Source organism: Amblyomma americanum, chromosome 10, assembly GCF_052857255.1.
Source record: "Amblyomma americanum isolate KBUSLIRL-KWMA chromosome 10, ASM5285725v1, whole genome shotgun sequence".
Classification (NCBI taxonomy): domain Eukaryota; kingdom Metazoa; phylum Arthropoda; class Arachnida; order Ixodida; family Ixodidae; genus Amblyomma; species Amblyomma americanum.
Window position 1 is genome coordinate 52,593,507 of NC_135506.1, and position 17,632 is coordinate 52,611,138.

The following is a 17,632-nucleotide window of genomic DNA, read 5'->3' on the forward strand; positions in this document are numbered from 1 at the left end:
TGAAAGCAAAGCTCTTGTAAGATAGAAAATAGCAAGAACCAAAATACAGGTATCACCGCCACAGGCCAATCTCGCAAGTACAAGCGTGGTGACGCCATAGGACAAGAGATGCCACATTGGAGGAATTTGCCTTCCTACATGGAGCCATGAATCTCTGAGGCTGACAAAGGAAGGTTGCGCGGTTCAATATTTGTTTTGTTTTGAAACCGATAGTGCATTTTTATCACACAAGGAAGATAGACAAAAGACAACCTGAATGTTGGAAGCAAAGAAAAACGATGCTTGGCGGCGCCACAGGCGGCCAGGAGAGTTTCGATTTGTTATGGCGCTCCGAGTCTATGAGCTTTGCGTGCCCTGTGGTTTTGTTTTTGACGCGCCTCGATTTACAAGCGCCGAACAGCACTGGAACTCCAAGTGCCGCTTCAAGTGCTAGTTAACCTTTGAAGGAGCCTGTTAAGGCTGGTCAGGTGATCGCCACGGTCGATGAAAAACTATGATGGCACGATGGTCGGTGATCATACAAGGCAGTTAGTAGTATAAAGCGCACTTGTGTCTTCGTACGCTCACCGGGCGAACGCTCCCAGCTGTGCTAGTCAACTTCAAGCTACTTAACCAAAATAGTTTATTAGGGGCGGGAGACAAGATAGAAGGCAGTTAAGAAAAGATATTTGGTGCCTGCAGAGACCGTTACTCCGCACTCCTCCAACTCGTTTGTTTGCGGCTCCATTCAATAGCTTCGGCAGTTGGCGGAGCTGTTCTCTTCGAGCTGTCAAGCTAATTTAATCCGTTCACAGTACACATCTGAAGGTACGTGCAAGTGGGCGAGAGAGCCCGATCCAGTGGTCCCCATACCTCCGGACACGCGGGGAACCCGTTGAAGCGTCGTGCGTCGCTTTTACTTTCAAGCCACCAACTTTAAACGCGAGCGCCCTTGAGCACCCATCCATTTTTTGTGCCAAAAAAATAAATAAATAACCTGGCCCTTGCAACCGTGGGAAACCTCGACGCCGCCTGCTACACCGTGCAGCCGCGCGGTTCAAGGAATCACAATCCGTTGGCCCCAAAGCCCCGGCCAGCCTCCGATGGGCGCGACGCGCCGACCGTGTCCTCGCGCTGGGGTTATGATATTTATTCGCAACGGCTGCTCTCTGAGGAAGAGGAAACAACCCGCCGGCGCCTAACCTCACCGTGCTCCCTCAAAAGCATCGCACGCTCTGTGGGGCTGAGGTCGCTGAAATGCAGGCCGGAGTTTTTGCGAGAACTACGTCGTCGGGTTCGTGAACGAGATACATCGTAACGCTGGCAAGACGCCGGTGCAAACGTAAACGAAGCGACGGTAGCCACCCCCGATAGATGCGTTCAACGTGCGGTGGCGGTAGCTTTCATTTCGGCAGCTGCTAGACCGCACCGCTAGACGCCAGAAATCACGGAGTCTGCGTTTACGTCATGTTTCACGCCACTCCGTCCTATGACGTCATAAGAAAACGCCGTGATGTCATATGAGTGCCCGGAGTTAGAATTGGAGCGGCGGGAAAACCTTTTTCAACTTCGAATCAAAATTTCTTTGAAATAAATGCATCTTTCGCTCCCGGACAAACGGCAGCAAAGCCATGAAATGCCGAACTACCAGATTTTTCTAACAAAAAACTTTGATAGAGTTCTCCTCACTGTCCCTTTAAGAAGTTTGCAGGCATAGGGTGAGCGCGGCTGGCAAAAACAGAGGGTTAATTGGAAAGAGACGTGGGAGAGGCTTTTGCGATGCAGTGGGTGTAGTCAGGCTGATGACGATGATGATGAAACTTCGATTTGTCCTAAGTGTTCCTTTAACGTCCCTACGCGATACATGGGCTATCAGGGACAGCCTACTGTTCTCCGGATTAATCAATGGTTCTTTACCATGCGCTGACATCACAATGTACACTTGTGTTTTTTGTATTTCGTCTCCACCTAAATGCGGCCGCAGTGGCCGAGATCGAAACCGCGAACTAATGATCAGCAGCCCAGAGCCAAAGCCATTGCGGCAGGGAAGATATGCTTGCGTGAAAAATACTGAGGTCTATGCGGTTCTTCCGATCAATTCTATCGCTATGTTTTTCTATATACGCACGCGAAGCGTTTTCTTTTTACAGAACTTCTTTGCTTCATCTAGCCAGGTGAAACAATCATTTCTGGAGAAAATATCTAGGCTGATCTTCGGAAATGACCTTCCGTTTACCTTCAGTTGACCTTCAGAAACAAAGATGGGTAATTTTCACGTCATGACACCATCATGAGGAGTGATATAAAGCTCCTCACATCCTGACGTCAGTCGTGAGTCATGACTGTTTCATGCTTCGATGCAAAAGTCAAAAACAAACACAGGAACCGAAAGGCGTCACGTCAACCGAGGTGTAAAAAGAAAACGTTCCTTATTTTCTCAGTCCAGCCCGGGTGATTGGATTGGAGAAACTTTATTATCTAAAAGATCGAGGGGGTGGGATTAATGGCCCCTAACGGAGGACGACCTTGTCCATCGAGTCCGCAAGCTTTGCTTGCGTGTTCTTGTCCGGCTCCCTCAGAAGCCTTAGCCAGACCTCCCGGGATGGAGCCGGTAGAATGTCTTTTGGAGGTGGATTTTCCTCACAGTCCCATAGGATGTGTTCTTACGCCACCGGCATCGGGCTAAAGTGCTCCCGGGCGACCAGCCTTGATCGAGTTACCCATCCGTCCGGAGGGCGGCGCGAGCTGTCTGCGCTCCCTATACCACGGAAAGCGGAACCACAGCCGAGTAATTTTGCCCGCGTTTGCCGCGGAAGCGAGTCCGGCAGTCGCTGAAAACAGTGCGACGCGGGTGCCCGGCATCGTCATCAAACGCGGTCGTGGTTCATTCCCGGTGGTGGAAGCAGGTCGGCGCCGTGTACACCTACCTGCATTCAATGAGGCCTTCGACGGGGCTCCTGTGGGCCATCAACCTAGCGTTCTGGATTCAGGTAGTGACGCAGTCTCTCGTTGGTAAGTACCGTCTATTCTAACTTGTTCTTCATTGCTACTAAATCATAATAACGTTAATTCACATCGCACAGAGTGCAAGAATCACGTACGTATCGCCCCAAGCGTCATCGTTTTTTCAGCGTTAGCTGCAGAGGCGGCTTACTGCGGGGTACGTGATACTGGCGTTGCAGTGTTTTGTAATCGAAAATGTTCCCGCAGACCGGTTGGCCGGTAAGAATGTTATCAAGGCGTGTCCCGTGGCGAAGGCTGCCGCTACAGTCACGTGACCGGATGCAATGACGTGTGGTGAGCGCTGTCATGGAATGAGGGCTGGGTCGCGTTGCTACCACCGTGGTGATGTCACAGCTCTACCTTCTTCCAGTGTTCAAAGACTCTTCGATGGAAAATACCCAAGCGCTGGCGAAACATAAAAGTGAACAGTTCGGTAACACCAAGGTTATGCAGGGCTTCGCGAGCTTAGTCTGTGTCGTGTGTAGTTAGTACTGGTCCCATCAGTCTCACACCATGAGGCGCCGTCAATGTACGCGCACAGGCGCCCACTTCACATTTCAAGCACAACGGGCCAGATACGTAACTTGTCTCGCCACAACTGCAGTAATACACGAGCCGCTGCCAACCATAGCTAGCAGCAGTGTAGTACACCGCCAATCTCTTATTTCTTCTGGCCAGCTCTAATTCATGAAATCTAACCAAACGGGCCCAAGATTTGCACCGCCACAGCTAACTCTGTTCCTACATATACTACATGCACACTAAGTCAACATACTGGCAATTACAACAAAACCCGACTCTGCCTCCTTATTTCTTCTTATTTATTGCTGACTGAAGAGTGGCGGAACCTCCTCCTCTCGTTGCCTTTTCCCCTATTCCGAAGACGCAACGGTGGCCTAAAAAATTCGGTCTTTGCGAAATCGGCGGCATTGTTACCAGACCTCCCCCCCCCCCCCCCCCCCGGCCCTCGTGGTTCCAATTTTGTGTACAATTCAGGACAGAGGGCGTCGCGGTTGTTTTATATTTCAAGACATTATAATTTAGTTCAGGACCAATGCACCAGAAGGCGTCCTTGTTGCTGGAAATGCATTTAGCATCCGGATGAGTGCTTTTTTTTTCCCCAGCGTTCAACCAATGCAATTTTAGGGCCTTTTCCATAAACATGTTTCTCAATTTTATTTATTTTTAAGCAACTGCTTCAAATGTAAATTAAAAAATAAGTTGCGACGAAAATCTGACCACAACTTACCGACCGGTAATAGGGACGTCTATGAGGGGTACCTTAAATACTGAACAAAAAGGTTGCGGTAGGCTTGGAAATGCCCCTTTTTGCGCGCAGGTCCCCCGAGGCCGGAGAGTCTCGGCTTCTCAACGTATCTGCGCCCGGGCGACGAGGCCGTCGCGACGTGCCTGCTCAGGAAGACTTCGCCAGGACAGACGGCGACCCTGGCCTGGCTCAAGGACGGACGTCCGCTGCCGACATCCACGGATCGGATGATCGTCATGAAACCGTCGCAAAACAGCCTCACCCTCGCGATCAGGGACGTGCTGGTCGACGACATCGGCAACTACAGCTGCGTAGCCGACGGCCCAGATGGGCGCGTCGAAACCACCGTGCCACTGGTCCTCCATGGTGAGCGTTGACGTGCACAACCCTGGCATAATATCCTGCCTTCCAGGTGCTCCCAACGCGCCTTACCCCTGCTGTAAACAGCCCATTTATGGGTAGCCCCTGCCATGCGCAAGGCAGTTTTCTATTAAAACAGGATAAGTAAACAAAAATAAGAAAAAACGTGCTTCGCTGGCACACCTTTTGTGTACCGAGCTGAAATGGGATACTGGCCGCCTGCCTGGAAGCCACGCATCTTATTCATGAACAGAATGGAATATGCATACAGGGGCGGCCCGTGATAACATAACTATTGAAAGTTGACTATTTAATCATGAAACTCTCTCTCTACAGCGCTCACCCACTGTTTTTTGTCCTTGGTTTACCGCGCCCACGAAGTATCGGTAGGATTACAGTGTCTTATCCGCTCTTCGTAGAACTGTTGCAAAAATAATCCTCTAAAGCTATCTTTCTGTGTGTGCATCTTGCGGGAAGAAATGTACCTCTGCACTATTAAAAACGAGCTTGGAACACGCGTTCAGTATTAAAGCCAAGCAGAGGAATAGTCATGTTCGGGGAAACGCTGTTACCAGGCTTCCGAAAAGGCTGCACATCGACATCAAACATACATGTTTTTCTTCAGATGCTTTGCTGAACTCGTGTTTCGATCGCAAACACAGGCTTGCGCTGGAATTCCGCGTCTTAGTGAGTTGCTGCAAAGGGTGGCGTACTCGGCCAGATCTTTACCGCTGTCGCGTACTCGGCGGTCAAGCTGTTGCTGGGGGGTTGGCGGTAGTACATGAGCGGTGCCATACTTTGTAAGCGGCTCTATTTCCAACCACGCCCGAGCTGTCTTGCAAGTTATGGAGATGTTTGGACTATAGTTGAGTATCGTGTGAACACCTTTTGTGTCGGGAGAATGCGACGGTCTCAAATGCAATCTTGACACTCCCTTGTTAGCGTCTTTTCACCCAGAATGAGAAGTTCCATGGGTATAAAGCTTCCATTGCAGCGGCTTAAATTTGGGCGGCAATGACCACTCCACCGATCAAGATACACAAGCTGTGATTAGCTTTGCGTTTTTGTTGCCTTGTTATTCGAAGTTTTACAAACCATACATCAAGCTCGGCTATAGTAATAATAATAATAATAATAATAATAATAATAATAATAATAATAATAATAAATAATTGGTTTTTGGGGAAAGGATAATGGCGCAGTATCTGTCTCATATATCTTTGGACACCTGAACCGCGCCGTAAGGGAAGGGATATAGGAGGGAGTGAAAGAAGAAAGGAAGAATAGGTGCCGTAGTGGAGTGCTCCGGAATAATATCGACCACCTGGGGATCTTTAACGTGCACTGACATCGCACAGCACACGGGCGCCTTAGCGTTATAGTAATAACAGTAATTGGTTTTTTGGGGAAAGGAAATGGCGCAGTATCTGTCTCATATATCGTTGGACACCTGAACCGCGCCGTAAGGGAAGGGATAAAGGAGGGAGTGAAAGAGGAAAGGAAGAAGGAGGTGCCGTAGTGGAGGGCTCCGGAATAATTTCGACCACCTGGGGATCTTTAACGTCACTGACATCGCACAGCACACGAGCGCCTTAGCTTTTTTCCTCCATAAAAACGCAGCCGCCGCGGTCGGCTACAGTAGTCGCCGAATATCATCTGATGCTGTTGGATGGAAACAACCCCGCATCCTGACCAGATTTCAGAATGAAATGTTTTATTCTGGAAAAGCGCTCAATTAGCTTTAATAGGCTAATTTAGTGCTTATTTAGTACTGGTTATTGGCGTAAGGACGCAGCTTGGGAAAAGCAAATCGCAACAGCCGTGTTTGAACTTTGTTCCAGCGACGCGCGCCGCTTTCTTTGACCTTCTTGCCGCGTGTTTCATGGGACAGCTTGTATACACGTTAACCAAAAGGTGACCTCTATAATCAAGCCGACCTTTACTTCTTCCTCCTCTATACGTATTCACTGTCCATGTTTGGATATAACAGTGGGCGCCCACGTTTAAGTAGACGACGCCGCCTTCGAACTACAGTGGCCGCGAAAAATTCCTGGTTCGGCTGGCTCATTTCATAATTCAGCAGCGCTCTGCACCAAAGCAGGAACCTAAAGGAGGAAAATGATGTCCGTTCCTTCGTTAGCTAGCACTTCCGCGCGTAAATTCCGTCCTTCGAACGGTCGAGTCTATTCTAACTTCCTGTTTCCCATCCCGGCTCACTCGTGCAGCATTATTACTCGGCGATGTCGACTTGAAAGCTTCATAAAATGCAACGTAAATGGTAACACACACCCGGGGAGGGGAGACGGTAAATGATTTGCGTGCTGTTAGTATCCGGTGCAAAAAAATAAACGATAAAAGGATTTTAGTAGCGGACCTCGAACCGTCGTCTCAGATGTTAAAAATCAAAGGGCTGGTCCATTGTGCTCAAAATTATTTTATTACTTTCTTTTTTAGAACAAAACATACACTGGTCTAATCAGAATAATGAACTGGTTTAGAGGTAACTGTACCGCTGAAAGTTAGTCTAATCTGCCACTTTCCCCAGAACACTTATATATTCAGGCACACATGACTGGGTTTTCAGACCCCTATTATCTGGCGAACAGAAGCATTAAAATGCGCGCCAATTGCCTCTCATGCCAATATCAGCATGATGAATCGCCATTCGGGGTTTCCGCATGCCATGTACACACTTAATGGCATTAGCACATCATACTGAACGCCATCATCGTCCTCCACTGGCAAATACCGAAATGTGTACGGGGATCTAAAGAGAAACCTTTATTTCTGACACGCTGTAAAACGTCAAAAAAGAAAACCAACCAAACAATCTAAAAATACGTGTTCAACGATCTCCGGCTATCTGCATAAAAGCCAACTGACACTCCAGGATACAAAAATGTCCTTATCCGCTATCCATGTCTTTACGGTCAAAACACCCGCATCCATTGGGGACGGTAGTTGGCACTGGTAATTACGGTCACAGCCGTTCTCATATTTTTTTTCTTATTTGCCGCCATGTGGCACCGCTGAACCGGAAGTGTTGAGACTGTACTGTTGAGAACAGCGTGGTTAGGAGAACGGAATCATGAGACTTTTCGCGCCACGATGTCGCCTTCGAAATGGAATGCGGATTTCCTTTAACGCAGTGACATATTTAAATGTTATTTTACGGGTCAGTACCATATGCAGCAAAGACCGCTCCGAAGAAGGAACGAGTAAATCAGTGCAGTTCTTTTTTGGTTTCTGCTGCCGCTGGAACAGCTTGATGAACCCGCTTTTGTTAAATAAATAAATAAATAAATAAATAAATACTTGGTTGGGGGGGAGGAAATAGCGCAGTATCTGTCTCATATATCGTTGGACACGTGAACCGCGCCTAAAGGGAAGGGATAAAGGAGGGAGTGAGAGAAGAAAGGAAGAAAGAGGTGCCGTAGTGGAGGGCTCCGGAATAATTTCGACCACCTGGGTATATTGAACGTGCACTGACATCGCACAGCACACGGGCGCCTTATCATTTTGCCTCCATAAAAACGCAGCCGTCGCGGTCGGGTTCGAACCAGGGAACTCCGGATCAGTAGCCGAGCGCTCTAACCACTGAGCCACAGCTTTTGTTGCGCGACAAGAAAAGGAGGCCACCAGAGTTCGGATCCCATCCACCAGATGGCGCCAGTGGTCCGGGCGCGCGAGAAACGAACGGCGCAGACGAGAAGCATGCGCTCTCCGGAGAGCCTGACGCGTTCGGGCTTGTTAGCTCGCAGCAGCGCGCATCGCACAGACGGCAAACGTCGCCGCTGCAGAGTTTTCTCGTGCGCGTACCAGGGAATTACCTGCGTGTTTGGGGAGGATTTTCTGTTACCGTCGTCTTGGCCATTTGGTAACGGAAGAAAGCCGGACTTCACGTCATGGTGGACGTTTTCCGCACCTGCGTCACTTTGCCGCTTCAACTGCTCTTCTTGGCTTCCGTCATGCCACCAAGCGCTGCTCAAGGTAAGCACCCCTGCGGGGTTCAGTGGCGTTACATTGTACTTTTGCAAAGCACGTCTTATTCCGCTTATTGGCGGAAAACTGTTGTCCAAGAATAGGATAGATGGATAAATAATTTGAATTTTAAAGAAGTGTGCTAGAGAGGACGAAAGGGGCCGAGAGAACAATATTTTTGTGTGAGTGTGTGCGCTCTTCAATTGAAGGGATGCGAAAAACATTAATAATAATTGGTTTTGGGGGAAAGGAAATGGCGCAGTATCTGTCTCATATATCGTTGGACACCCGAACCGCGCCGTAAGGGAAGGGAAGAGATAAGGAGGGACTGAGATAAGAAAGAGGTGCCGTAGTGGAGGGCTCCGGAATAATTTCGACCACCTGGGGATCTTTAACGTGCACTGACATCGCACAGCACACGGGCGCCTTAGCGTTTTTCCTCCATAAAAACGCAGCCGCCGCGGTCGGGTTCGAACCCGGGAACTCCGGATCAGTAGTCGAGCGCCCTAACCACTGAGCCACCGCGGCGGGTCGAAAAACATTAGTAGATATGAAATTTGCCTACGCCCGGTGAATAGTTGATAATTTGGTTTCTTAATCCATGTCACCGCAATTTCACACGCCGTAAGGTGGCTGGGATGAAACTAGTGGGTTTCAGATCCCCTGAGGTATACGAAGAGTGTAATACAATGGCTGATTCGTCGTTCTAATTCACTCCAACTGCTTCGCTAGCCTGTTCCGGGAGCCATAACTACAGCGCATAAACGAATAACGATGATATAGCAGTCGTCGTACGCCTCACGTGATCAAAAACCTACTTTCCATCTAATAGCTGCTGAAACTGAAGCCAAAATTTATTTCAACATTATTACCGAGTTCAGTTGAACTGCACTCGATTATTCATGCCCACTAATGTATTACACACACTCGGAAATAAACAGGCACGAACAAAAACAAAAAAATTGATTCCTATGCCTCTCTTATTGCGGCAAAAAGAAAAATTCTGGTTGTAATAAATTATTGTTTTACTTCCAGCACCCTTCGACGCGGCCTCAGTGCCGAAGCCCCAGAGCCTCGGTTTTCCACCGAGCCTAGGTTTAGGCGACCTGGCCATCGCCAGCTGCTTTGTGAAGGCTGGCGTTAGGAACAGCCAAAAGCTGACGCTGTCCTGGACTAAAGACGGCCGCGAACTCGTCTCCGATGACCGCATCGAAGTGCACACAACTTCGGGAAGTGGGGGAACCATGTTGAGCATCCGGAACCTCCAACCCGATGACGTCGGCAACTACACGTGCACCGTTCGGAGTGCGGAAGGTTCGCAAGACGTCACCGTTCCACTCCTGGTCTTCGGTAAGTCACGTGCGAATCAAATGGAGCACACTCAATGGCTTCGCAAGCACCACCATGTAGCTCCGCTAATGTGCACTTCGAGTGCGGCGATCGATGCTCGTGAGTACACCGCGAGGTGTTTTACTTCCATGTCATGGACTCATGAGTACCTTGACAGCGAGTAGCATCTTTATTATACTAGGAGTGTTGACGAATTACACCACCGGAGAGTCATTTATATGACTGCCGATGTCTTCTAAATGGTACCGTCGTCGCCATTTGACGTGTTTTGTCCCGGCTAGCGATTTTGATGTTGACCTCTACTATCCCACACAGTTTGCTGGCACTGTTGCTCAGGCTACCTAATGCAGAGCTTAGTTATCGAAGCATTGTCAATCGTGATAACCTGTCGTGCCGGTCCATCACGCGACGTGCTACACGTGCACGCCCGAAGTGTTTTGTGCACTCGGGCAATATTTTGCTTCAGCTGTAGAGTCCACTGCGGTGACAGCCAATCGGGTCCTGATGCAGTGTTCGGCCAAGCGCGGAATATATTATTTACCCTGAGCCATTTCAGTTCTTGCTGTTGGAGCACGAACCTCCAATGATGCCACACTGTTATTAAGGTTGCGGTGGTTATGGTATGCGGAAGAGATGCGTGGAAATGACACTGAATTACCGCGCCTCTTTCGCCCAGCAGCCCACACATGGCCAGCGGCAACCAAGGTTTTGCGAAAGGAACGCGAGAAATGTGTATTCGCAATCAAAGATGGCGCGCAGCGGCGCTCTGCCTTCCGTTCATTGGTCAGCGCACCGCAGTTTATCGGAGGAACCCACCAATGACAGCGCGTGTTCAGTGGCGGATGCGACGAAGGGCGGCGAACTTCTGCAAGAGTGTATCGCTTTTTTGCGTGATCTGCTGTTGCACGAGATTATCCGTCGTGCTCAAGCTGCACTGATTTTTTTATACTGCACATGGCATCAAATAGTTGGTAAAGATGGTTTGCTTTTACCACTGGCTCTATAAAACCACGCGCTGTGACTGCGGTCAGCACTTCCGTGCATTAAAACCATAGTGTAACTGATGGAGCATCGCAGTTGTTTCTCAATTGTTTACTACTTTCATTTTCGCCTATTTAATCCACCCTTTAATAAAGTTCTGGGTTGATGCCAACTTTCTTCCCATTTACTTCTGCACTTGCAGGAATGTAATGGCCATGGACGTAACCGTACGGACGTCTTTCTACTGGTTACTTTTCTTTTGTCTTCTGGTGTGAGCCAGCAGCGCATTCGCTATGCGTTATATTCGTCACTGATACGCTAATGAACACTTCAATGTGGCAAACAAATACGCATCCGCCGCCTCTTATCCGAACATGTGGGACTCATTAGCCCTACGCCACATTCAATGTGTTCGGATTCAACTCAAGAACGAGGCGGGAAATGCTCCTTACTGGAGGCCCACCAAACAATGCCTTCTGTTAATAGTCATGAGGTTGCGGTCAATCGCCTAGCGCATGCCACACGAGGTTAGGTCTTATACCCAACAATTCTGGACAAAATCATTTGTTAACTGAAGAAGTTTATGAGCGCATTTTTTTCGTATATTGTAAGATTTCACTATAACAATCAATATATCCGCACATCTCCCGTCGGCAGTCTTGTAGTTTTTTGCTATTAACGTTTTTGTTATTGTCAAAGCAGTTCTCCATATGTTTTTTATGGCAGTATTAAGTGTTGGGTGCGAGCGATGGAAAAACTTTAAAAGAAAGATTTTGGTGCACATCGGAAGAATGGACCATTACCTTCAATATTTCCATACCTGCATTTTACACTTTTCCAATATTCAAAATTTTTTGTCCCAGAATGTTGGACATGTGATAACTGCGTGCTAGGCTATTGTGCATAACGCGGCGGGAAGGAATAAACAAACATAAAATACCGTTCAGACCAGTACGTTTTGCTGCCCACGGAAAAAATAAACGATTACTGGCAACACTGCAAGCAAATCACTACTCTGAGGAGTTCGGTTTATTCGATGTTGTGTCGAGGCCGTCTCCGCCTTTGCTTTGCCGGCTCCAGACGGCTACAGTGGAGGGCTCTGGAGGAGGACAGGTCTGTGTCGGGATCCTGAAAAAAATGAGAAAAAAGAGAGGGAAACAAAAAATAATAAGCATCATTTGTGCAGTGCGCAAGATGGATCAGTATCTCGAGTATGAAGATACCTTCGCCAAACCACAGTGCTGCAAATTGGTGCACTCGTCGGCCGCAAGAAATTAACCAGCTCGAATGCAGGAATGAGGCTTCAATATGACGTCATTATGACAATGCAATAAAGTCAAAACTCACCACTAAGCGATCCGCCACCCAATCCCTATCTATCAATTGGAACGCTCGCATGATGCGGCAGAAGCTGAGCCTGAACGAAGTCTCGTAGTTCCATACAGGTTTACACCGGTTCGAAATCTTGTAATAATGGTTAAAACATCGCCGCTATTGTGTCCTTTGTGGCAACGACCTCGCATCCTTCGTTTCTGTGCTTTTGAAAATGACCCAACAAGGCGCGCGCACGCATTTGGGGCGTCTGCAACGAAGCCATGCTGCTGGTGTCTCGCAGTCTCCCTAGATGGCGCCAGCTGTCCGGGCGAGGGCGCGAACTTTGTTTCACCTCTCTTTTGGCTCTCCTGTGCTGACAGTTTCACATTTGCGCGCTGCCAATGCCGAGGATGCCCCAGGTAGCGGTGCTCGTCGGAGTGTGACAGAGGGGGAGTAGTGTTCGCGACCTGAAGTTCTGACGCATGTGACAAGCTGGACGATGGGGATACTGCGGAGCCTAATACCGGCACTTGTCATCGCTTCTTCACAAGTCGCAGTGCCATCACAGTGTCAAGGTAAGGACGCAACGAGATTGCATTACGGTTTCCTTCCTCGCTTGCATCCCAATGACGCGTTTATTCGTGCTTTACGAGATCCGTGCAGGGCGGGCGTCACTACAGAGTAAGTGAGGTAGGTCGTGTGAAGAGTGGAGTTGTGGAGGAAGAAAAAGGAAGGAACAAAGACCACAGATCTAAAGCGCGAAATACAAATAAGGAGGTTTGCCCTAACAATTACAAGAATAAGTACAGAATAAATGTCGTTTTTTTTATGTCGGACGAAAGAAAATGTTCAAACTGTACAGTTAGCCACAATTAAAGCTCAGTTTCAAAACAAGAAGGCTTGGACACAGCAATGAAAACGTCGACTGTTGGCAAGAAATAACCACACGTGCTTATTACACAGTCTTGGAGAAAATGGGACACTGTGTACTATACTGGTAGAGAAAGTTTAAATGGCAAGAGGAATGTGATTTGTGGGGCTTGTAATGTGACATCTGATTAAAGGGCATATCTGTGTGTGCGGTACAGGTGATATTGCAGTTATTGATTGCTTAGAAATTGGGCAGCACGCAGTATAAAACATGAAAATCGCTTCGGAAATGCAACGAAAAATCCCGCTAATAGGAAGAGGCGGTCTTTAATGATTTCAGATTGGTTAGCCCACGAATGCACTGCTGTGAGCGAAATTGGTGTGTATCAAGCGAGCTTTGACTAAAGCGCATTGCTCCGCAAGTCACGACCGAGTCTTGTGTCCAGACAGACGACAGGGAGACCTTTTCGTGCCTGTATGCATACCAGTTTCCTCCTTTCAGTCCATCGCGCTGCCGCTCATCGAAAACCGTGAAAATTTGGAGGTTCGTGTAAGCGTGTTATGCATACCAGTTTTGCGCTCGATAGTACCTCGCACTCCACTCTGGGGGGAGAATGATAATAACTGAATGATAACGTGCATAATCCACGCGCACACACAGTATCTCACACCACGTGCATGTCGGTCCTGCGTTTCTAAGTCAGGACAGCAAAACCCGTTGCTTGTACGATGTTTCTGTACGCCTACGTCTAAACAGATGCGAGAAGTCCGAAGTTGTAGGCGTCAAGTTTCCGCTCTGCTTGTCACCTGCTTGTGCCCGTCTTTCGGTTCCACTTGCTTTGCACAATAACGCCACCAACTAGCCACAAATCTTTTGTGTATCCTTTTTTCCAAAGATGAATTACCAACTAGCCCGTTCGACCACCCTTGCAAGTGCATACTTATTTTCTGAAAGTTATTTTTGTTTATTTTAAAGGGGGGGGGGGGGTGCGGGGGCTGTCTTGGAAAGGCTATGCAAGTCGTGATAGGTACACACGATTCCCATCTGGTTCCCCCCTGCGTTCCAGAGCCGCCCCGGATAAGGCCTTTCAGCTTCTCCCCGGACCTTTCTCTGGGCGACTCTGCCGCTGTGACGTGTGCCGTCAAGAGGGGCAGCGTTGGTCCCCACACGCTCACGTGGCGAAAGGACAGGGCGCTGCTCCCGCAAGAGCGACGCATCAGCGTCAGTCAGCCGTCGGACGTCATGTCCATACTGGCGCTCAGGAACATCCAGCCGGGGGACGTCGGCAACTACACCTGCGTCGCCAGCAACGCCCACGGAGAGCACAGCATGACAGCGCTCCTCGTAATATCAGGTACTCGGAAGGCACACGCTTACATGGCTTTACATGTGCCTGCTACAGCAAGTCAGGGCGATGGCAGCCAATGGACAAGTCCGTGAAGGGCGCCAGCAGTTGTTCGCAAAACAAGCGTCGCGACATATTCGCTTGTGATGGTTTTGTTTTAGCCTGGAGCGCGGTGGTGAGCAGTTTAAGTCGAAAGCCTTTCACTTCCACGGATGCTATATCGTCGGCATGTGAGGTCCATTTCTAGCAAATTTTAGCGAATGTGTTTGTGCGGGAGCATTCGCACTATCCTCCCTCGTGCGCGGAGCGTATTGATAACGACAGCCAAGCATCAGGATGAGAGCTTCACGCTTTATATTGCCTGTTACTCTTGTGACTTTACATGCTTTGACATACCGAGCCAAGGTTTGACGTATTTGCATTTTGATCGCCTGACGCTCTTCTAAAAGAGCTGTTCACAGTTGCGACGCCGCCGCTGGAGCGTACGCGTCATATTTTGAATATCCGTGGGCTCATCAAGCTACTCACAGCTTGTTGCCTTGACTTCGCGCAGCATTTGTTGCGGAATAAAATTTCGGCTCAATTAAATTTAATTCAAGCGCTAGAGCATGATCGAATACTTCGTATGAAAATTCAAAAGAAGGCCCGTCACATTGTGTATACGAGTAGTTCTGACGTTTAATAACAGCTGCAAAGATGCTTTGTCCGGACTGAGCAGTGACGCCAACAGCTTAGTATCTTGGCAGCGTAGTTACCTACAGCGCAGCACTAGACAGCGCCCTAGGTGCCTGCTCTCTAAACACGAACACCCGCATGTAGGGGAGTAAACTGGCTTCTCGCGTATACTCCCTTTTATAAAATACAGTGCGCTAGCGGATGGCTTACCCCATTTTTACTTCTGTTTAGAGTTTAGTAAATACAACTGCGTTTTCCCTCAGGCAGCTGTGGGTGCTTTTCAAGTGGACGTGCGACATAAAGGCCAGGTGGAGCGAAGGGTGGGTGATCTTATGAATGTTTCATCTAAAAGGTAACACGATGCGTGTAGGACTGGCATAGTGCGCGCTTATATGATAAGTGGGCTGTGGTGATGCAATACATCGATCGATGTCTAATCACGCACCCAGAAATACGAAACGTTCAGGAGCCTTTTTTTTTTACAACAGCGCTGCGGTACGCGGCGCGAAGAATGTGTTTTTGGATGCAAGACCAATCGAGGGAGACACTTTCCAAGCAGACTAATATGACGCGGAGACACGAGCAGCGAAACGAAAGCGCCAGAGCTTATCTGATGAGAAAAAATGGCCGGCGGTTTAGCATTGCTAAGCACGAAATGCTGTCCGAAAGGGCAGTTTTTTGCAGACGGACACCACCGCCACGGACCTGAATGCGCGATTGAGGTGTGCTCTCTTCTTTCACTCCCTCCTTTATCCCTTCCCTTACGGCGCGGTTCAGGTGTCCAAAGATATATGAGACAGATGCTGCGCCATTTCCTTTCCCCAAAAAAACCAATTATTATTATTATTATTGTCCACTGAGCCAGGGTGCAAGTTATATGCGTCTTCAACTTTTTCATAGTCCTTGCCAATTTACCCAATGTACGCCAGCGGCCTATGCTGCAGTGCCGGGTTACTGCGGCAGTGTTGCCAACGCCAAGGAGTATTGCTCTAGTGCCGTGTTCCTGCCACAGCGTTGTCCACGCCAACGCATGCAGCGAATATTGGTTTGGTAGTATAGTATTAGTTGGGGAAGAAGACGATGTGTAAAGCACAGCGCGAGAGTATGTTGCAGCTTGACACGAAGCGTGATCGGCTGCATCGATAGCCTATACCTAGTGCTCTCGTGCAGTGGCCAGCGAAGCTGATCTGTTCGCGCCGCCGCAGGTTCGAATCCCAGTCAGGGATATTTATTTGATTTATTCATTTCACTTGGCACAAACCCACAAACATCGCAAGATCTTGCTCGGCGTTCCCTTACAAAAATCGTCTATACACAGTCTATAGACTTCTTATAGACTCTATCGCCTTCCTATAGTATTCTCTTTTCGTCTATTCATAGTCTATAGACTGTCTATAGAGAAAAGTCTACTAAAAGTGTATGGCCCTAAATCTATAGATCGTCTACAGACGGTCTATAGGATTTGTATTGCCAATAGGCAGTTCTATAGTTTTTGTCTAAAGAGAGTCTATAGACTTTATGGACAGAAGTCTCTGGACTGTCTATAGACTGTCTAACGAAATTTTTCAAAGGGTTTACCCATCCGGGAATAGTGCTTTCGCACTGAAAGTACGAAACTCTCGCGGCCTGGTCACAAGCGTCGAAAGCACTCCTCCTCTCGGCCATCGAAACCTCGACCCTCTCTCCGCAAAGCACAAGCATCGGATTGCACGAGGGAAGCAGCCACCGAAGACAGCTATTTGACACTGCTCGGCACTCGTCCTATTGTCTTGCGGCCTCATTACGGCGACGTCGGTCGACGCGGTGCGCGTACGGCGTTCTTGGAGCGGCGTCAGGAGCTGCCGCTGTCGAGGTCAGCGCGCAAAACGAAAGTTCCCCGGCGGACGCGGCTACTTCCGCGGGACACGCAGCGGCTGACGCCGCTTTGCGATAGAGCAAGGCAAACCGTTTGGTTTGCATCGATGCATAGAGGACAATTTCTGAGGAAAACGGTCTCTTCGTACCGAAGATGTGCTGACATCATCCCCGGGCGATTGATCATATCAATCAGCGAGGACAGTAGAAAAAGGGGGTGGGCGGGGGGATGCTGCACAACTTTTTCTGTCGCTTCTTCACCCCGGAAGCGGACACAAGTCTGGGAGGTTTCTTTCTACGTGGCATCTGTTAGTGGTCAACTTGTGCTCTGATCCTTAGAAACATGTATCTTATGTTTAAATTAAGTAGCAACTGACTTTCTGGACCAGATCATAATGAGACTTAATTCAATCCTTGATGACTATTTGTACTGAGTTTACAAATTTTTTTTCAACCTTTCAAAAACATTTACGCATAAACGCTAACGAGACGCTTTCACGAAACCATCAACGGATCAGGAACTTTCGCAGAAAGAACATTTTATCATCAGGACCACCAATTGTGTGAGCAAACGCCCTCTGTCAGTACTCTGCAAAGAGCAAGTGATGAGGTTGTGAAGACATTACACCATCGCACAAACGTGCTACACCCG

The 17,632-nt window shown here is 48.6% G+C and overlaps 1 protein-coding gene across 6 annotated transcripts in view; it reads left to right on the forward strand.

Moving 5' to 3' along the window:
- Positions 1–2,802: 2,802 nt before the first annotated feature.
- LOC144106767 (cell adhesion molecule Dscam1-like) overlaps positions 2,803–17,632 on the forward strand; it is a 163,831-nt gene continuing 149,001 nt past the window's right edge. Inside the window, exons 1-2 of one of the 6 annotated variants that reach the window (XM_077639628.1) lie at positions 2,803–2,991; positions 4,322–4,615. In XM_077639628.1, coding sequence (XP_077495754.1) covers positions 2,916–2,991; positions 4,322–4,615 — 370 coding nt within the window. In that variant the 5' untranslated portion in view covers positions 2,803–2,915. Of the gene's footprint in view, positions 2,992–4,321; positions 4,616–8,358; positions 8,600–9,625; positions 9,941–12,619; positions 12,811–14,172; positions 14,461–17,632 lie in introns of those variants that run through there. The other 5 variants (XM_077639647.1, XM_077639618.1, XM_077639640.1 and 2 more) reach the window with 5 other exon arrangements.